This window comes from Cherax quadricarinatus, chromosome 60, assembly GCF_038502225.1.
Source record: "Cherax quadricarinatus isolate ZL_2023a chromosome 60, ASM3850222v1, whole genome shotgun sequence".
In the NCBI taxonomy this organism is placed as follows: Eukaryota; Metazoa; Arthropoda; class Malacostraca; order Decapoda; family Parastacidae; genus Cherax; species Cherax quadricarinatus.
In genome coordinates, this window is record NC_091351.1 from 18,737,965 (window position 1) to 18,756,968 (window position 19,004).

The 19,004-nt window shown below is 42.0% G+C and overlaps 1 protein-coding gene across 5 annotated transcripts in view; it reads left to right on the forward strand.

The window, feature by feature from the left end:
* IntS6 (integrator complex subunit 6) overlaps positions 1-19,004 on the forward strand; it is a 438,513-nt gene that overhangs the window by 361,010 nt on the left and 58,499 nt on the right. For all 5 annotated transcript variants that reach the window (XM_070097997.1, XM_070097998.1, XM_070098000.1 and 2 more), the window contains 3 exons: positions 833-938; positions 9,604-9,764; positions 11,197-11,277. In XM_070097997.1, coding sequence (XP_069954098.1) covers positions 833-938; positions 9,604-9,764; positions 11,197-11,277 — 348 coding nt within the window. The remainder of the gene's footprint in view (positions 1-832; positions 939-9,603; positions 9,765-11,196; positions 11,278-19,004) is intronic.

Here is a 19,004-nt window from a genome sequence, read left to right on the forward strand (position 1 = left end):
ATTGCTTGAGAGATGCTATCTCCTGCTATCTGTTTTTCATTTATCCACACCAATAACAGTCTCTCAACATCATCTAACACTAGCGATCTGTTTCAAAAACAAAGTTGCACCTTTTGCAACAACAGCTTCCTTGATTGCCGTTTTCCTGGTCACTATAGTAGAGATGGTTGATTGGGGTTTACTATACAACCTGATCAGCTCCGACACACGCACTCCACTTTCGTACTTTGCAATTATCTCTTTCTTCATTTCAATAGTCATTAGTGCCTTTTTTCTCGAAGGGTTGGCACTAGAAGCTTTCTTGGGGCCCATGGTTACTTATTTTGCAGAAACAAGCACCAAAAACAGTGATAATATGGAATGTACCGAATGTATCCTTAGATGTGCGCACACTGGCTGGCTTGTAAACACTGGCACACACGGGGCAGTTCAGGCCACATGTGGACACGTCTCGTATGAATCGTATCGAATGTCGGGTTTTCCATCGAATGTCGAGGCGAAATTTTTGCGTTAAAATGCATCGGATGTCGGATTTATCGAATGTTGATGCCATCGAATGTTGATGCCAGCGAATGTTGGGGGTGTCTCTGAAAACACTGAGCAGTGGTCAAATGCTGCTTAAATCACAGTAAAAGTTGTTTTGAAATTGATAAAAGGATTTAAAACAAAAAATTTTTTCTTTTTAGCCTTCCTCCCCCTTTACACTCACATGTCTCGGGTCTGAGACTTCGTGCCTTTGACACTCTTTGCTGTGTACTCTCATTCTTTGATCTGTATAACTTCATTGTTATAAATATCCAGTTTACTATTTTTTTGTGTATTTTATTGACAGGTTGAGAAGAGATTATCGCAAAATAATTGTCCTGTCCACGAGGGCATTAGAGTGCAACCACGAAGACCACTGTGCAGGCATCTTACCTCCAATCACACGCTACAAGGTTGGTAGACACTGAAAAACAAAAACAGTAGAAAACCAAGCATGATTCACCATAACTAAATCAGAAAACAATGATAAATGCATTTATATTGATCTTGCTGACAGCTATCATTATATTAATCTTGTTGATAGCTGTCATTGTTGATCTTGCTGACAGTGTTTGTTAGTCTTGCTGATAGCTAACATTTTTGGCAGTCTTGCTGACAGCTAGCATTTATGGCAGTCTTGCTGACAGATAGCATTTATGTCAGGCTTGTTGACAGCATTTTTGCAACTTCAGCACCATGATAAATGAAGCTTTCCTTGGATTTCATTTCCTTATAGTTATATAATAAGCTCTTTCAGTCAGTAAGAAAAAATGTTTTCACAGTTTTGATACACGCATGTTCGTGTGCGCACGCTCGCACACACATGAGAGGCAGTATTCTTTAACAGTGCTCCCAGCACACTCAGTTATAGTTACGGTCCTAGAATATTATCAGTGGTCATTGTGTGCCACAGAGTCAGTTAACATAAGGTCAGGAAAGTTATATTTTAAATGTAAATTTGGGAGTTTTTTACTGGAAGCTGAGTGAGGGGTAGTGATGCGGCTGGTCACAGCTGCTGGCAGTGTCTTGCCAAAAGTGATCACAATAAACATTTGTTATCAACAGGTCAAGGTGTGACCCTAATCAGAAAAAAGTGCAAGTAACTGGTCAGTGATGGCCGTAGTGTAGTCATTTAATCATTAATGAGCGATTTGGTAAAGAAAGATAAAGTAAAAATAGTCAATTCTCTGGCAGTTGCTGTTGCCAGAAGTGAGCTGTGAATGCAATTAATATCACGAGGTCCAAGTTATGATCACAATATGTGTGAATACCATGGAATTGATGGTATTGGGTCAGTGAGAAAAACTGGAATGTATGATGAGAAGAACATAAAATAAGTGATATAGACATTGTACAACATTATCAGAAAACACCACCCGGAGGATTTCTACTACTACTGTGACTGCAAACACCAAATACAACGAGTGATGGTACGTGACATGGTGTCAGAATGGGCACCTGTGACGAGTGCGGTTCCACAAGGGTCAGTCCTAGGGCAGGTGCTGTTTCTGGTATGTGTGAATGACATGACAGAAGGGATAGATTCAAAGGTATCCTTGTTTACAGATGATGTGAAGCCAGTGCGAAGAATTAACCCTTTGACTATTTTGGTTGTTTGGCAGTTTGGAGGGATATATTGTGTATTTTTATATGTATATACTTCTAAAATGTTGTATTCTGGGCACCTCTGCAAAAACAGTAATTATGTGTGAGTGAGGTGAAAGTATTGAATGATGATTAAAGTATTTTTTTGGGGGGATTTTCTTTCTTTTTGGGTCACCCTGCCTTGGTGGGAGACGGCCGACTTGTTGAAAGAAAAAATACAGTGGACCCCCGAGTTTCGTGATTAATCCGTTCCAGAGAGCCTGCCAAAAGTCGAAATTCACGAAACTCGAAACCATTTTCCCCATGAGAAATAATGGAAATAAAATTAATCCATTCCAGACACCTAAAAATATTAAAATAAAATATTTTTTTTTCAAATTAGATAAAGATTTATATACTGAAATCAATGAGAAATCAAGTACATGCATATAAAAAATAATAATAACATTACACTTACCTTTACTTAAGACTTCTGGGTGGCTGGAAGACGGGAGGAGAGGATAGGAGGAAGGTGTACGCTATTGTTTGGAAGGAGAATCTCCTTCCATTAGGAGTTTAGGTAGCAAGTCCTTATCTGGGGTTACTTCCCTTCTTCTTTTAATGCCTCTGGGAACAACTTTAGAGTCACTGGACCCCTGTCGCACAAAATATCTGTCCAGAGAGGTCTTTTTCTGGCGTTTCTTCAAGATTTTTCCTGAAGTGGGACACAACACTCTCATTGTACATGTTGCAGATATGGCTTGTTTCAGCTTGGTCAGGGTGATACTTTTCAACAAAACTTTGCAACTCATTCCACTTGGCACAAATCTCCTTAATCTTTGAAGAAGGTACCTCATCCACTCCCTCTTCCTCCTCCTCTGAAGTAAGTTCCTCGGCTGTGATCTGATGCTGTTCCAGTTGAAGCTCTTGCAGTTCGTCAGTGGTTAGCTCTTCCCTGTGGTCCTCCACCAACTCTTCCACATCCCCGTCACTCGCCTCCAACCCCATGGACTTGCCCAATGCCACAACACCTTCTGCAATAGGCAGAGGGTCAGCAGGGACAGGGTCTGCCTCAAACCCTTCAAAATCCCTCTGGATCGTGTTGCTCACTTTATTTACCAAAGGGCTTGCACTAGCTTTCCTTGGGTTCATGATGACTTATTTAGCAGTTGCAAGCACAAAAAACAATGGATTATTATGAAATGTATTGTATGAATCCGTGGGGTGATGGTCACGTGTTGGTAAACAATGGCACACTGAGCATGAATGGCGTGGGAGACTGGCTTGGTGTGCACAGTGACGGGCGGACGGGTACCGGACGGTCGCCAAAACACATGTCTAATCACGAAACTCGAGGCCAAATTTTGCCAAAAAAAAACTCGCTGAAGGTCGAATTTCACGAAAGTCGAGGCTGCCGAAACTCGAGGGTCCACTGTATATACAGTGGACCCCCGCTTAACGATCACCTCCCAATGTGACCAATTATGTAAGTGTATTTATGTAAGTGCGTTTGTACGTGTATGTTTGGGGGTCTGAAATGGACTAATCTACTTCACAATATTCCTTATGGGAACAAATTCGGTCAGTACTTGCACCTGAACATACTTCTGGAATGAAAAAATATCGTTAACCGGGGGTCCACTGTACATGTATATGTATACGTCTTATGAGCCAGTGTTTCGGACGTGTATATACTCAGTAATTCTAGCGGCTTCAAATCAAGCAGGAGAAAGCTGGTAGGCCCACATGTGAGAGAATGGGTCTGTGTGGTCAGTGTGCGCCATATAAAAAAAAATCCTGCAGCACGCAGTGCATAATGAGAAAAAGCTCCGACCATTTTTTTTTATTAAAATGCCGACTTTGAGGTGTATTTTCATATAGTATTTATCGTTGTATTCTTGTTTTCATGGTCTCAGGTGATAGAATGGAAAACATGTTACAGAACTAGAGATGATTTTGATTAGTTTCACAGTGAAAACGACCTTGAAATTGAGCTCAAAGTAGCGGAAATGTTCGATTTTTATCACTGTTCAAGAGTCAGCAAATCACACCACACATCCAATACATGTCAACTGAGGAGTCTAATTTTCTTTCACTAGTGCACTGATATTGTTGATACCATTTTTATAATAATGCAGTAGTCTGCATAACAGTAAATCTTCTATTTTTTTGTATGAATAAAAATCAAAATAGAAAGCAATAGTAATATAAGAGGGGCCTGGAGACATGACTAATGAACAGAGGATATGTTATTTTAGTGCCAAGAATGTCTTCATTGTTTATTCTGGACCCTATTTTGAAATTGGCATCTTTTTTAATTTGCGTGAAATTGGCCAAATTGCCAATTTCTGATCACTTTATTGGGTAGTTCAGATCAGGCGGTTTCTTGTACTCAGTTGATAGAAAAAAATAGAGTTCTAAAGAAATAGCTATGAGTTTGGTCAACTGGAGCAATGGAATTGGCTAAAAATAAGGCTCAGTCAGCGAAATCACCGATGTGTGTGTGTTGCCGAGACCGCTAACTTTGCGGGAGCGTAATTCTGTGAGTTTTCGACCAAATTTTGTACTTTTGGCGTCATTACCATCAGGAAAAGATTCTCTCTCATTTCACAAGAAAAAATAATTTATTTTTTTTCCAAAAACTTTTTGAAATAGAATGACAGTTTCAGAAAGGGGCTTGCGACAGTCAAAGGGTTAAATCGGATAAGGATCAGGTAGGACTACAAAGGGATCTGGACAGGCTGCAAGCCTGGTCCAGCAACTGGCTCCTGGAGTTTAACCCCACCAAGTGTCAAAGAAAACCTCAGAGTACAAGCTAGGGGGTCAAATACTACAAACCTCACTCAAGGTAAAGGATCTTGGGGTGAGTATAATACCTAGCACATCTGAGGCGCACGTCAACCAAATAATTGTTGCAGCACATGGATGCCTGGCACACCTAAGAATAGTGTTTCAACACCTTAGTAAGGAATTGTTCAAGACTCGGTATGCCATGTAAGTCAATCCCATATTGAAATATACAGCACCAGTATGGTACCCACACCTGGTCAAGCACGTTAAGAAATTAGAGAAGGCACAAAGGTTTGCCACAAGACTAGTCCTGGAGCTAAGGGGCATGTCCTATGAGGAGAGGTTAAAGGAAATCGACCTGATGACACTGGAGGACAGGAGGGATAGGGAGGGACATGATAACGACATTTAAAATACTGAGAGGAATTGACAAGATGGATAGGGACAGGACGTTTCAGAAATGGGACACAGCAACAAGTGGTCACAACTGGAAGTTGAAGACTCGGATGAGTCGCAGGGACATTAGGAATTATTTCTTCAATCATGAAGTTGTCAGGAGTGGAACATTCTGGAGAGTGGTGAAGTACCGGCAGGATCCATACATAGCTTTAAGAAGAGATATGATAAAGCTCATAGAGCAGGAAGAGAGTGGATGTAGTAGCTACCAGTGAAGAGGCAGGGGCATGAGCTGTGACTCATCCCCCTGCAACCACAAATAGGTAAGTACAAAAGTGCCTCCACATACACAGAGAGTGTGTGAGAGAGTGTGTGTGTGAGAGAGAGAGAGAGTGTGAGAGAGAGTGTGAGAGAGAGTGTGAGAGAGAGTGTGAGAGAGAGTGTGAGAGAGAGTGTGAGAGAGAGTGTGAGAGAGAGTGTGAGAGAGAGTGTGAGAGAGAGTGTGAGAGAGAGTGTGAGAGAGAGTGTGAGAGTGTGAGAGTGTGAGAGAGAGTGTGAGAGAGAGTGTGAGAGAGAGTGTGAGAGAGAGTGTGAGAGAGAGTGTGAGAGAGAGTGTGAGAGAGAGTGTGAGAGAGAGTGTGAGAGAGAGTGTGAGAGAGAGTGTGAGAGAGAGTGTGAGAGAGAGTGTGAGAGAGAGTGTGAGAGAGAGTGTGAGAGAGTGTGTGAGTGAGTGTGTGAGTGAGTGTGTGAGTGAGTGTGTGTGTGTGTGTGTGTGTGTGTGTGTGTGTGTGTGTGTGTGTGTGTGTGTGTGTGTGTGTGTGTGAGTGAGTGAGTGAGTTGTCAGGAAGTGGAATAGCCTAGGAAGTGACGTAATGGAGGCAGGAACCATACAAGAAAAGGTTTCATAAAGCTCATGGAGCAGGGAGAGAGAGGGCTTAGTAGCAACCATTGAAGAGGATGGCCAGGAGCTATGACTCGACCTCTGCAACCACAAATAGGTGAATACACACAGGTGAGAGAGAGATGAGGTGAGAGTGATCCAGCAAGACTGGAACTAGTATTCACCTTGAGTAGTTAGGACATAGAGGTTATTACTTATGAAAGGCCCCATGGAGCTAGTGATCATGTGGTTCTGTGCTTTAATTACATAGATGAGTTACAAGTGGAGAGAGTAGCAGGAATAGGACGGGAAAAACCAAACTACAAAGGGGGGGACTACACAGGCATGAGGAACTTCCTGCAAAACGTTCAGTGGGAGAGAGAATTGGCAGGAAAACCAGTAAAAGAAACGATGGACTATGTGACAACAAAATGCAAGGAGGCAGAGGAGAGGTTTGTTCCCAAAGGAAACAGAAATAATGGGAAAGTCCAAAACAAGTCTTTGGTTCACCCAAAGGTGTACGGAGGCAAACACCAAGTGCAGTAGAGAATGGAAAAAGCACAGAAGACACAGGACCCAGGAAAATAAAGAGATTAGCTGAAGAGCCAGAAATAAATATACACATATAAGAAGGAAGGCTCAGCGACAGTACGAAAATAACATAGCATCAAAAGTCAAGTCTGACCCGAAGCTGTTGTATAGCCACATCAGGAGGAAGACAACAGTCAAGGACTACGTAATAAGAGGTATGTGAGGAGCTCAACATGAGATTTAAAGAAGTATTTACATTGGAGACAGGAACAACTCCAGGAATTCAGAATAGGGAGGTAAACCAACAAGTGCTGGATGAAATACAACCGAGGAGGAGGTAAAGAAGCTGCTATGTGAACTTGATATCTCAGAGGCGGTGGGACTAGACAACATCTCTCCGTGGGTCCTTAGAGAGGGAGCAGAGATGCTGTGTGTGCCATTAACAAAAAATCTTCAACACATCCATTGAAACTGGGCAACTACCTGAGATATGGAAGATGTCAAATGTAGTCCCAGTTTTTAAGAAAGGAGACAGACATGAGGCATTACACTACCGACCTGTGTCACTAACATGTATAGTATGCAAAGTCATGGAAAAGATCATCAGGAGGAGAGTGGTGAAGCACCTAGAAAGACAAGCTTATAAATGACAACCAGCACGGTTTCAAGGAAGGAAACCTGTGTCACAAACCTGCTAGAGTTTTACGACAAGGTAACAGAAGTAAGACACGAGAGAGAAGGCTGAATAAACTGCATTTTCTTGGACTGAAAGAAGGCCTTCGACACAGTTCCTCACAAGAGGTTAATACAAAAGCTAGAAGATCAGGCACATATAACAGGAAAGGCACTACAATAGATCAGAGAATATCTGACAGGGAGGCAACAACGAGTCATGGTACGTGACGAGGTGTCAGAGTGGGTGCCTGTGATGAGCGGGGTTCCACAGGGGTCACTCCTAGGACCTGTGCTGTTTTTGGTATATGTGAATGACATAACGGAAGGGATAGACTCAAGTGTCCCTGTTTGTAGATGATGTGAAGCTAGTGAGGAGAATTAAATAAGTCGAGGATCAGGCAGGACTGCAAAGAGACCTGGACAGGCTACAAGCCTGGTCCAGCAACTGGCTCTTTGAATTTAACCCTGCCAAATGCAAAGTCATGAAGATCAGGGAAGGGCAAAGAAGACAGCAGGCAAAGAAGACAGCAGACAGAGTATAGTCTAGGTGGGCAAAGACTGCAAACCTCACTCAAGGAAAAAGATCTTGGGGTGAGTATAATACCGAGCATATCTCTTGAGGCACACATCAATCAGATAAACTGATGCAGCATGCTGGCATCTTGCAAACCTAAGAAAAGCATTCCGATACCTCAGTAAGGAATCATTCAAGACTCTGTACACCATATATGTCAGGCCCATACTGGAGTATGCAGCACCAGTTTTGAATCCACACCTGGTCAAGCACATCAAGATATTAGAGAAATTGCAAAGGTTTGCAACAAGACTAGCCCCAGAGCTGAGGGGATTGTCCTGCGAAGAAAGGTTGAGGGAAATTGGCCTGACGACACTGGAGGACAGGAGGGTCAGGGGAGACATGATAACAACATATAAAATTCTCTGAGGAATTGACAAGGTGGACAAAGACAGGATGTTCCAGAGATGGGATTCAGAAACATGGGGTCACAGTTGGAAATTGAAGACTCCTATGAGTCAAAGGTATGTTAGAAAGTATTTCTTCAGTCATAGAATTGTCAGGAAGTGGAATAACCTAGAAAGTGACGTAGTGGAGACAGGAACCTTACATAGTTTTAAGACGAAGCTTGATAAAGCTCATGGAGCATTGAGAGAGAGGACCTAGTAGCAATCAGTGAAGCAGTGGTGAGTACACACGCACACATGCTAGAGAATGGAAAAAGCATGAAAGACAAAGGACCGAGGAAAATAAGGATATTAGTCGAAGAGCCAGAAATGAATATGCACGGATAAGGAGGAGGCCCAGTGAGCAAAACGAAAATGACATAGTATCGAAAGCCTAGTCTGACCTGAAGCTTTTGTACAGCCACATCAGGAGGAAAACAACAGTCAAGGACCAGGTAATCAGGCTGAGGAAGGAAGATTTCTAGGTTATAACTTGCCTGAGCACAATGCAGACCATAACCATACAGGAGACAGCAATCAGTCTCTTTTGTTTTTGTTTATACTTGTTCTCACAGTTTTTGTGAAACATACTGTAAGACTGAACAAAAGATACAAGAGAGAGAGATACACACTCAAAGGCCTTGTTCCATATCTGCACATTGCCATAACATACTGGAGTGAGAGATATGGGAGGAAGTGCAAAATAAACCCAGTGAAAAGCAGTGGTGCATTGGCACAATAAGGGAACACTGTATCAACATTCATGATCCCAGAGTATTTAGCATCTTACCTGAAGATATCAGAAACACTGCTGGAACAAGTGTAAAAGTCTTCAAGAGAAAACTGGGTAGGTATTTTCACTGGGTGCCTGATCAACCAGGCTGTGATGGATATGTGGGGCAGTGGGCCTCCAGCAGCAACAGCTTGATTGACCAGGCTACCACCAGACAAGCCTGTCTCATAGCCGAGCTTTGGGAGTAGAAAGGCTCTCGAAACTCATCAAAGGTAGCATTATGTAGTTTTCAAAATTTTGCTAAATAATTCAGCAAGTTCTTATTAGCACTGCTTGGCAATGCTTTGAATTATAAGACCCTGTGATGCCCAGGTGAGACAATTTTCTTACACTTGGTATCCCACTTTAAATGACATTTTTGGTTATTATTATTATTAATAATTTATATCATTTGAATTAAAACATTAAGAAATTTTATTTGACTTTGTCTAAATTTATCAAGTTATGTAATGTGATATAAACTTTTCAGATAAATTGGCACCTCTTCGCGACCAAGTTACAGAATACCCCAGCTTTGTGTTAGCAGTTCGTGAAGGAGAAGTAAATCCTCAAATGTATCGAAATCCTTTTGATATTCCTCGCTTCTGTCTACTTGATCAGCTGACACGCATGAGAGCAAACTTCCTTCAGGTGGGACCACTACTTAGCATAGTATGATGGTTTTCTTTTCCCTAAACCTTTCAAGGTCTGTGTTGCAGAACTATGTGATGAGCACAGCTCACTCAAATAAGCTATGAGTGATAAATATGGGCCTAGGTATGAGAGACACTGGGTCTATGCAGTGAGTTTGCACTATATTAAAAAGAATCCTGCTCCACGCAGTGCATGATGGGAAGAAAAAACTGTGACCATGTATTTGGTTAAAAATAGTAACTTTGGTGTGTATTTTCAGATGGTTTTTATGGTTGTGTTCTTGATTTCTTGGTATCATTTAATAGAATGGAAGATATATTACAGAAATAGAGATGATTTTGGTTTCAGGAATGGAAGTAACTTGAAACTGATCTCAAAGTAGCTGATATTCCAGAGGACACAAATTACGTCGTTCGTCCAACACGTTCAGCTGGTCGGTCTAAAACACATTCACTAATGCGCTGACGTTTTTTATGCAATTACGTATTACAATAATGCATTAGTCTACATATTAGTAAATCTATTTTTTGTTAGAAAAAAAAATTCAATATGGAAAGCAAGTGTAATATAGAAGAGAAACATAAACCGAAACATAAATAATGAACAGAGGAGATGCTGTTTTAGTGCCAGGAATGTCTGCATTGTTTATTCTGGACTCTATTTTTAAATTGGCAATTTTTTTAATTTTGTTGTCTGTTTGTGGACCTGGGAACCAGCCTGGGGAACCAGAACAATTTCAGATTTTCCCCAAACTTTATGATGCAACAAGTTTTCTGAATGGGAACCAACCCAAATTAAATTTTTCCCATATTTTGCCACATTGAAGTCGGTTCTAATAATTTTGGGATATAAATATGATTAGCATTCTAATAAAAATGTGCTGCCTAAATTATTAAGGGAAGGCCTGTCTATGGTAAAATACTAAGCACATTAATCAACGTCACAAAAATATGTGGGCAAGCATTGGTCTGTCTTGCAAAAAATATACACAAATTTGAGAAAGCTGCATTACCCCAAGGATCTTTGTTAGACCATTTGCAGTGTGGTATAGTTGTCTATTATGTCAGCCAGCACGCTGCTAGACTCACTAACATATACTGAGGCCTAGCATCAGGTAACAGTGCAGCTATAACATTTTATTAGAGGAATCCTCTTGCAGGGCTTCTTGAAATCAACAATAATGATACTGAGCAAAAGGAATGGCACAAAAGTTGGCAATAAAATATGGCTGCAGCAATGGGAAGATAAGATAGTGACCAATCTGAGAGGACCGCACAAAACATAACGAGGTGGAAAATGAGTTTAAAGTGTATGCAGATTTAAAATACTTATATTCAGTGAAAGATTAATCTAGACAACCTCCTTGTATACAAGCATAATGATTGGAGTGTATGTAAAGTATCATATGTCTCTTATTTTTTGTCCACAGTCATCCCTGGCACTACTACTGACAGACAGAGACTTTGACCAGCTACATTGTCGCCCTATCAGTCAAATGGGCAATTATCAGGTTAGTGTAAAAATCTATGTCCAGTTTTTCCTTTATTTGTTTTCTAGATTTTTATTGATGTAGAATATGATACTCTGGGAAATATTGGGTATAAATAAATTATTCATATTTGTTCATATTTTCCTTTAACAAGAAGCAATGTAAAATATTAATTCAGTGGACCCCTGGTATTCGATATTAATCCGTTCCTGAGAGCTCATCGAATACCGAAAATATCAAAAACCGAATCAATTTTCCCCATGAGAAATAATGGAAATCAAATTAATCCATGCAAGACACCCAAAAGTATGAAAAAAAAAAATTTACCACATGAAATATTAAGTTTAATGCAATAGAATAATTGCAATAACAATAGAATAATAACAATAGAATAATTGACACTTACCTTTAATGAAAAGCTGGTGGTGATTGATGGGATGGGAGGACGGGAGTGTCGAAGTTGTTACTGTTTAGAAGGGGAATCCCCTTCCATTAGGACTTAAGGTAGCAAGCCCTTTTCAGGGGTTACTTCCCTTCTTCTTTTAATGCCACTAGGACCAGCTTGAGTGTCACTGGACCTCTGTCGCCGTTCCTTTAAGATTTGTCTAAAATGGGCCATAACATTGTCATTGTAATAGTCACCAGCACGGCTTACAATAGCTGTGTTAGTGTGATTTTCATCCATAAAGGTTTGCAGTTCAACCCACTTTGCACACATTTCCTTAATTTTTGAAGTAGGCACAATGGATTCCACAACTGGCATAGGCTTCTCAGGGTTAGCCCCAAACCCTTCAAAATCTTTCTAAATTTCCATACTAATTCTCACCCTTTTTACCACAGGATTGGCACTAGAAGCTTTCTTGGGGCCCATGGTGACTTATTTTGCAGAAGCAAGCACCAAAAACAGTGATAATATGGAATGTACCAAATGTATCCTTAGATGAGCGCGCACTGCCTGGCTTGTAAACACTGGCACACACGGGGCAGTTCAGGCCACACGTGGACACGTCTCGTACAAATCGCATCAAATACCGGGTTTTCGATCGGATACCGAGGTGAAATTTTAGCGTTAAAATGCATCGAATACCGGATTTACTGAATACCGATGCCATCGAATACCGGGGGTACACTGTAATTGTATAGTACTGTATATTAACCCTTTCACTGTCGGTCCCGTAATATTATGGCTTGCAAGCCAGTGTTGTTCCCATAGTACTACACCTAAATTCTAGCAGTTTCAAATCTAGTGGGAGAAAACTAGTAGACCTTCATGTGAGAGAATGGGTCTGCGTGCTCAGTTTGTGCAATATAAAAAAATCGAGGAGCCATTGGTGCATTATGGGAATGCAATTTCAATAGGCCTTGTTCACCATGCATCGTGGTAAGAAATACCTCATTTCCTGGTGAACTGGGATTCTTCTCTTCCCAAGTGATAGTTCTAACACAGTTAGAAGTGTCAGTGAAGATGAATTTTGTGGTTTTGAGGAGTTTGCGACTGAAAGCAATACCCAGGATACTGGAAATAATACTGAAAACCCAGATGAACCTCAGCCTTTCACCTCTGGTGCTGGCCTGTCTTGTTCACATTCATTTGTACCAGGGCGAAAGAGGAAACTCATATTATCCCATGTCCAGAATTCGGATGTGAGCAATGGTGATGATAGTGATAGCGATTGTGATTTCCAAGCTCTTGATTACAATTCCAGTAGCGACAGTGAAGAGGAATATTCTCTAGTGAAGCGTCAATTTGTACAATGCTACGTGCATTCTGGTAGTATGCCATATGCTATTCCAAGGGAAAGGAGTACATCTTGGAGAACATGACGATAATCCAGTGGACCCCCGGCATTCGATGGGATCGGTATTCGATAAATCCGGTATTCGATGCATTATATTACCTGGAGTTTACCTGGAGAGAGTTCCGGGGGTCAACGCCCCCGCGGCCCAGTCTGTGACCAGGCCTCCTGGTGGATCAGAGCCTGATCAACCAGGCTGTTGCTGCTGGCTACACGCAAACCAACGTACGAGCCACGGCCCGACTGGTCAGGAACCGACTTTAGGTGCTTGTCCAGTACCAGCTTGAAGACTGCCAGGGGTCTGTTGGTAATCCCCCTTATGTATGCTGGAAGGCAGTTGAACAGTCTCGGGCCCCTGACACTTATTGTATGGTCTCTTAACGTGCTAGTGACACCCCTGCTTTTCATTGGGGGGATGTTGCATCGTCTGCCAAGTCTTTTGCTTTCGTAGTGAGTGATTTTCGTGTGCAAGTTCGGTACTAGTCCCTCTAGGATTTTCCAGGTGTATATAATCATGTATCTCTCCTGCCTGCGTTCCAGGGAATACAGTTTTAGGAACCTCAAGCGCTCCCAGTAATTGAGGTGTTTTATCTCCGTTATGCGCGCTGTGAAGGTTCTCTTTACATTTTCTAGGTCAGCAATTTCACCTGCTTTGAAAGGTGCTGTTAGTGTGCAGCAATATTCCAGCCTAGATAGAACAAGTGACCTGAAGAGTGTCATCATGGGCTTGGCCTCCCTAGTTTTGAAGGTTCTCATTATCCATCCTGTCATTTTTCTAGCAGATACGATTGATACAATGTTATGGTCCTTTAAGGTGAGATCCTCCGACATGATCACTCCCAGGTCTTTGACGTTGGTGTTTCGCTCTATTTTGTGGCCAGAATTTGTTTTGTACTCTGATGAAGATTTAATTTCCTCGTGTTTACCATATCTGAGTAATTGAAATTTCTCATCGTTGAACTTCATATTGTTTTCTGCAGCCCACTGAAAGATTTGGTTGATATCTGCCTGGAGCCTTGCAGTGTCTGCAATGGAAGACACTGTCATGCAGATTCGGGTGTCATCTGCAAAGGAAGACACGGTGCTGTGGCTGACATCCTTGTCTATGTCAGATATGAGGATGAGGAACAAGATGGGAGGGAGTTCTGTGCCTTGTGGAACAGAGCTTTTCACCGTAGCTGCCTCGGACTTTACTCTGTTGACGACTACTCTCTGTCTTCTGTTAGTGAGGAAATTATAGATCCATCGACCGACTTTTCCTGTTATTCCTTTAGCACGCATTTTGTGCGCTATTACGCCATGGTCACACTTGTCGAAGGCTTTTGCAAAGTCTGTATATATTACATCTGCATTCTTTTTGTCTTCTAGTGCATTTAGGACCTTGTCGTAGTGATCCAATAGTTGAGACAGACAGGAGCGACCTGTTCTAAACCCATGTTGCCCTGGGTTGTGTAACTGATGGGTTTCTAGATGGGTGGTGATCTTGCTTCTTAGGACCCTTTCAAAGATTTTTATGATATGGGATGTTAGTGCTATCGGTCTGTAGTTCTTTGCTGTTGCTTTACTGCCCCCTTTGTGGAGTGGGGCTATGTCTGTTGTTTTTAGTAACTGTGGGACGACCCCCGTGTCCATGCTCTCCATAAGATGGAAAAGGCTCGTGATAGGGGCTTCTTGCAGTTCTTGATGAACACGGAGTTCCATGAGTCTGGCCCTGGGGCAGAGTGCATGGGCATGTCATTTATCGCCTGTTTGAAGTCATTTGGCGTCAGGATAACATCGGATAGGCTTGTGTTAACCAAATTCTGTGGCTCTCTCATAAAAAATTCACTTTGATCTTCGACTCTCAGTCTGGTTAGCGGCTTGCTAAAAACTGAGTCATATTGGGACTTGAGTAGCTCACTCATTTCCTTGCTGTCATCTGTGTAGGACCCATCTTGTTTAAGTAGGGGCCCAATACTGGACGTTGTTCTCGACTTTGATTTGGCATAGGAGAAGAAATACTTTGGGTTTCTTTCGATTTCATTTATGGCTTTTAGTTCTTCCCGTGATTCCTGACTCCTATAAGATTCCTTTAGCTTAAGTTCGATGCTTGCTATTTCTCTGACCAGTGTCTCCCTACGCATTTCAGATATATTGACCTCTTTTAGCCGCTCTGTTATTCTTTTCCGTCGCCTGTAAAGGGAGCGCCTGTCTATTTCTATTTTACATCTACTCCTCCTTTTTCTTAGAGGAATAAGCCTTGTGCATACATAGAGTGCCACCAAGTTAATCTGTTTTAGGCATAAGTTGGGGTCTGTGTTGCTTAGTATATCTTCCCAGCTTATATCGGTTAGGACTTAGTTTACTTGGTCCCACTTTATGTTTTTGTTATTGAAGTTGAATTTGGTGAATGCTCCCTTGTGACTAGTCTCATTATGTCGGTCTGGGGCTCCACGCATACATGTCTGAACCTCAATTATGTTGTGATCTGAGTATATTGTTTTTGATATGGTGACATTTCTTATCAGATCATCATTGTTAGTGAAGATGAGGTCTAGTGTATTCTCCAGTCTAGTAGGCTCTATTATTTGCTGGTTTAAATTGAATTTTGTGCAGAGATTTAAAAGCTCGTGTGAGTGTGAGTTTTCATCAGAGCTGCCTCCTGGTGTTATTACTGCAACAATATTATTTGCTATATTCCTCCATTTTAGGTACCTTAAGTTGAAATCCCCCAGGAGCAAGATGTTGGGTGCAGGAGCTGGAAGATTTTCCAGACAGTGGTCAGTTTTTAACAGCTGTTCCTGGAATTGCTGGGATGTTGCATCCGGAGGCTTGTAGACTACCACAATGACTAGGTTTTGGTTCTCGACCTTTACTGCTAAAACTTCCACTACATCATTTGAGGCATTAAGCAGTTCTGTGCAAACAAGTGACTGCAGTGTACAGGCCAACCCCCCCTTCCCCCCCATTTTGCCTGTTCACTGTCACATCTGTATAGGTTGTAACCTGGGATCCATATTTCGTTGTCCAAGTGATCCTTTATGTGGGTCTCAGTGAAAGCCGCGAACATTGCCTTTGCCTCTGCAAGCAGTCCACGGATGAAAGGTATTTTGTTGTTTGTTGCTGGCTTTAGACCCTGTATATTTGCAAAGAAGAATGTCATCGGACTGGTGGTATTGTTGGTACTGGGGGGGGGATTTTTTTTCTGGCATTAGTATCCGTATCTGTTGGTTTGGAGTGGAGGCCATCGACTGTGGTTCCACTCCACGATTCGTACGAGACGTGTCCACGTGTGGCCTGAACTGCCCCGTGTGTGCCAGTGTTTACAAGCCAGCCAGTGTGCGAGCATCTAAGGATACATTCGGTACATTCCATATTATCCATATTATCGCTGTGTTTGGTGCTTGTTTCTGCAAAATAAGTCACCATGGGCCCCAAGAAAGCTTCTAGTGCCAACCCTTTGAGAAAAAAGTCGCTAATGACTTACGAAATGAAGAAAGAGATAATTGCAAAGTACGAAAGTAGAGTGCATGTGTCGGAGCTGGTTAGGTTGTATAATAAACCCCAATCAACCATCTCTACTATAGTGATCAGGAAAACGGCAATCAAGGAAGCTGTTCTTGCAAAAGGTGCAACTGTGATTACGAAACAGCGACCGCAAGTGTTAGAAAATGCTGAGAGATGTTATTGTTGTGGATAAATGAAAAACAGATAGCAGGTGATAGCATCTCTCAAGCGATCATTTGTGAAAAGGCTAGGCAGTTGCATGACGATTTGGTAAAGAAATTGCCTTCAACTAATGGTGATAAGAGTGAATTTAAGGCCAGCAAAGGTTGGTTTGAAAGATTTAAGAATCATAGTGGCATACATAGTGTGATTAGGCATGGTGAGGCTGCCAGTTCGGAACAAAAAGCAGCTGAAAAATATGTGAAGGAATTCAAGGATTACATACAATGAAGGACTGAAACCTGAACAAGTGTTTAATTGCAACGAAACAGGCCTGTTTTGGAAGAAAATGTCAAGCAGGACCTACATTACTCAGGAGGAAAAGGCACTCCCAGGACATAAGTCTATGAAAGACAGGCTTACTCTTCTCATGTGTGCCAATGCTAGTGGTGATTGCAAAGTGAAGCCTTTATTGGTGTATCACTCTGAAACTCCCAGAGTGTTCAGGAAAAACTATGTCCTCAAGGCTAATTTGTGTGTGCTGTGGAGGGCAAACAGTAAGGCATGGGTCACTAGGGACTTTTTCTATGACTGGTTACACCAAGCATTTGCCCCCACTGTGAAAAATTACCTAACTGAAAAGAAATTAGACCTTAAGTGCCTCCTGGTATTAGACAATGCCCCTGGTCATCCTACAGACTTGGCAGAGCGACTTTCTAGGGACATGAGCTTCATTAAGGTCAAGTTTTTGCCTCCTAATACCACTCCTCTCCTGCAGCGCATGGACCAGCAGGTCATTTCCAACTTCAAGAAACTGTACACAAAAGCTATGTTTCAAAAGTGCTTTATAGTGACCACAGAAACTCAACTGACTCTAAAAGACTTTTGGAAGGATCACTTTAATATCCTCAATTGTATAAACCTTATAGGTACGGCTTGGGAGGGAGTGACTGAGAGGACCTTGAAGTCTGCTTGGAAAAAACTGTGGCCAGAGTGTTGTAGACAAAAGGGATCTTGAAGGATTTGCGGCTAACCCTGAGAATCCTATGCCAGTTGAGGAATCCATTGTGGCATTGGGGAAGTCCTTGGGGTTGGAGGTTAGTGGGGAGGATGTGGAAGAGTTGGTGGAGGAGGACAGTGAAGAACTACCCACTGATGAGCTGATAGATCATCTTCAACAGCAAGAGGCCACACTTGAGGAAACTGCTTCGGAGGAGGGGATAGAGAAATTGAAGAAGTTGCCTACTTCAAAGATTAAAGAAATGTGTGCAGTGTGGCTTAAAGTGCAAACCTTTTTTGATGACAATCACCCTAACACAGCTATTGCAAGCCATGCTGGTGACTATTACACTAACAATGTTGTGAAACACTTTAGGAATGTCATAAAGGAACGGGAGGTACAGGCCACTATGGACAGATATGTTGTGCGACAGAAATCCAGTGACTGAAGCTGGTCCTAGTGGCATTAAAAGAAGAAGGGAAGTAACCCCGGAAAAGGACTTGCTACCTCAAGTCCTAATGGAAGGGGATTCCCCTTCTGAACACTAACACCTCTCCCCTCCTCCCATCCCATCAATCATCACCAGATCTTCATTGAAGGTAAGTGTCAATTATTTTATTGTTATTGTAATTATTCTTTTGCATTAAACTTAATATTTTATGTAGTAAAATTTTTTTTTCATACTTTTGGGTGTCTTGCACAGATTAATTTGATTTCCATTATTTCTTATGAGGAAAATTGATTCGGTTTTCAATATTATCGGTATTCGATGAGCTCTCAGGAACGGATTAATATCGAATACCGGGGGTCCACTGTAGTTACAATTGGGATGGATAATACACATGCAGCGGTAGGTGGCGGTGGTGCTATGCATCATGTGGCACCAGCAGCACCCCAGGCTGGTAGCCATGCCACTGACTCAGCACATCCACAACAAAAGCCACCCTCAACCACTCACACACCACAACAACCTTACACAACCACAACCAACTGTCAGTATCCAGTATCCACCAGCAGACCTCTTCTGGGATTGGCAGCAGGGTGCCAATTTTGCTCCCAGGTCCCATCACTTTGATGAAACTCAAAGTGGAATACGGCCATCTTGTATGCTTGGGAACTCTGCCACTGAACTGCGATGTTTCGAGTTATTCTTTGAGGAACCCCTGATGGAAATTATTGTCAGGGAAAGTAACACATACTTTGATTACACCATGGCAAACACAATTATTTCACCAAGATCGTGCCTACACCAGTGAAAGGATCAACTGTGACTGAGGTGTACCTGTTCCGTGCAACATTAATGCTTA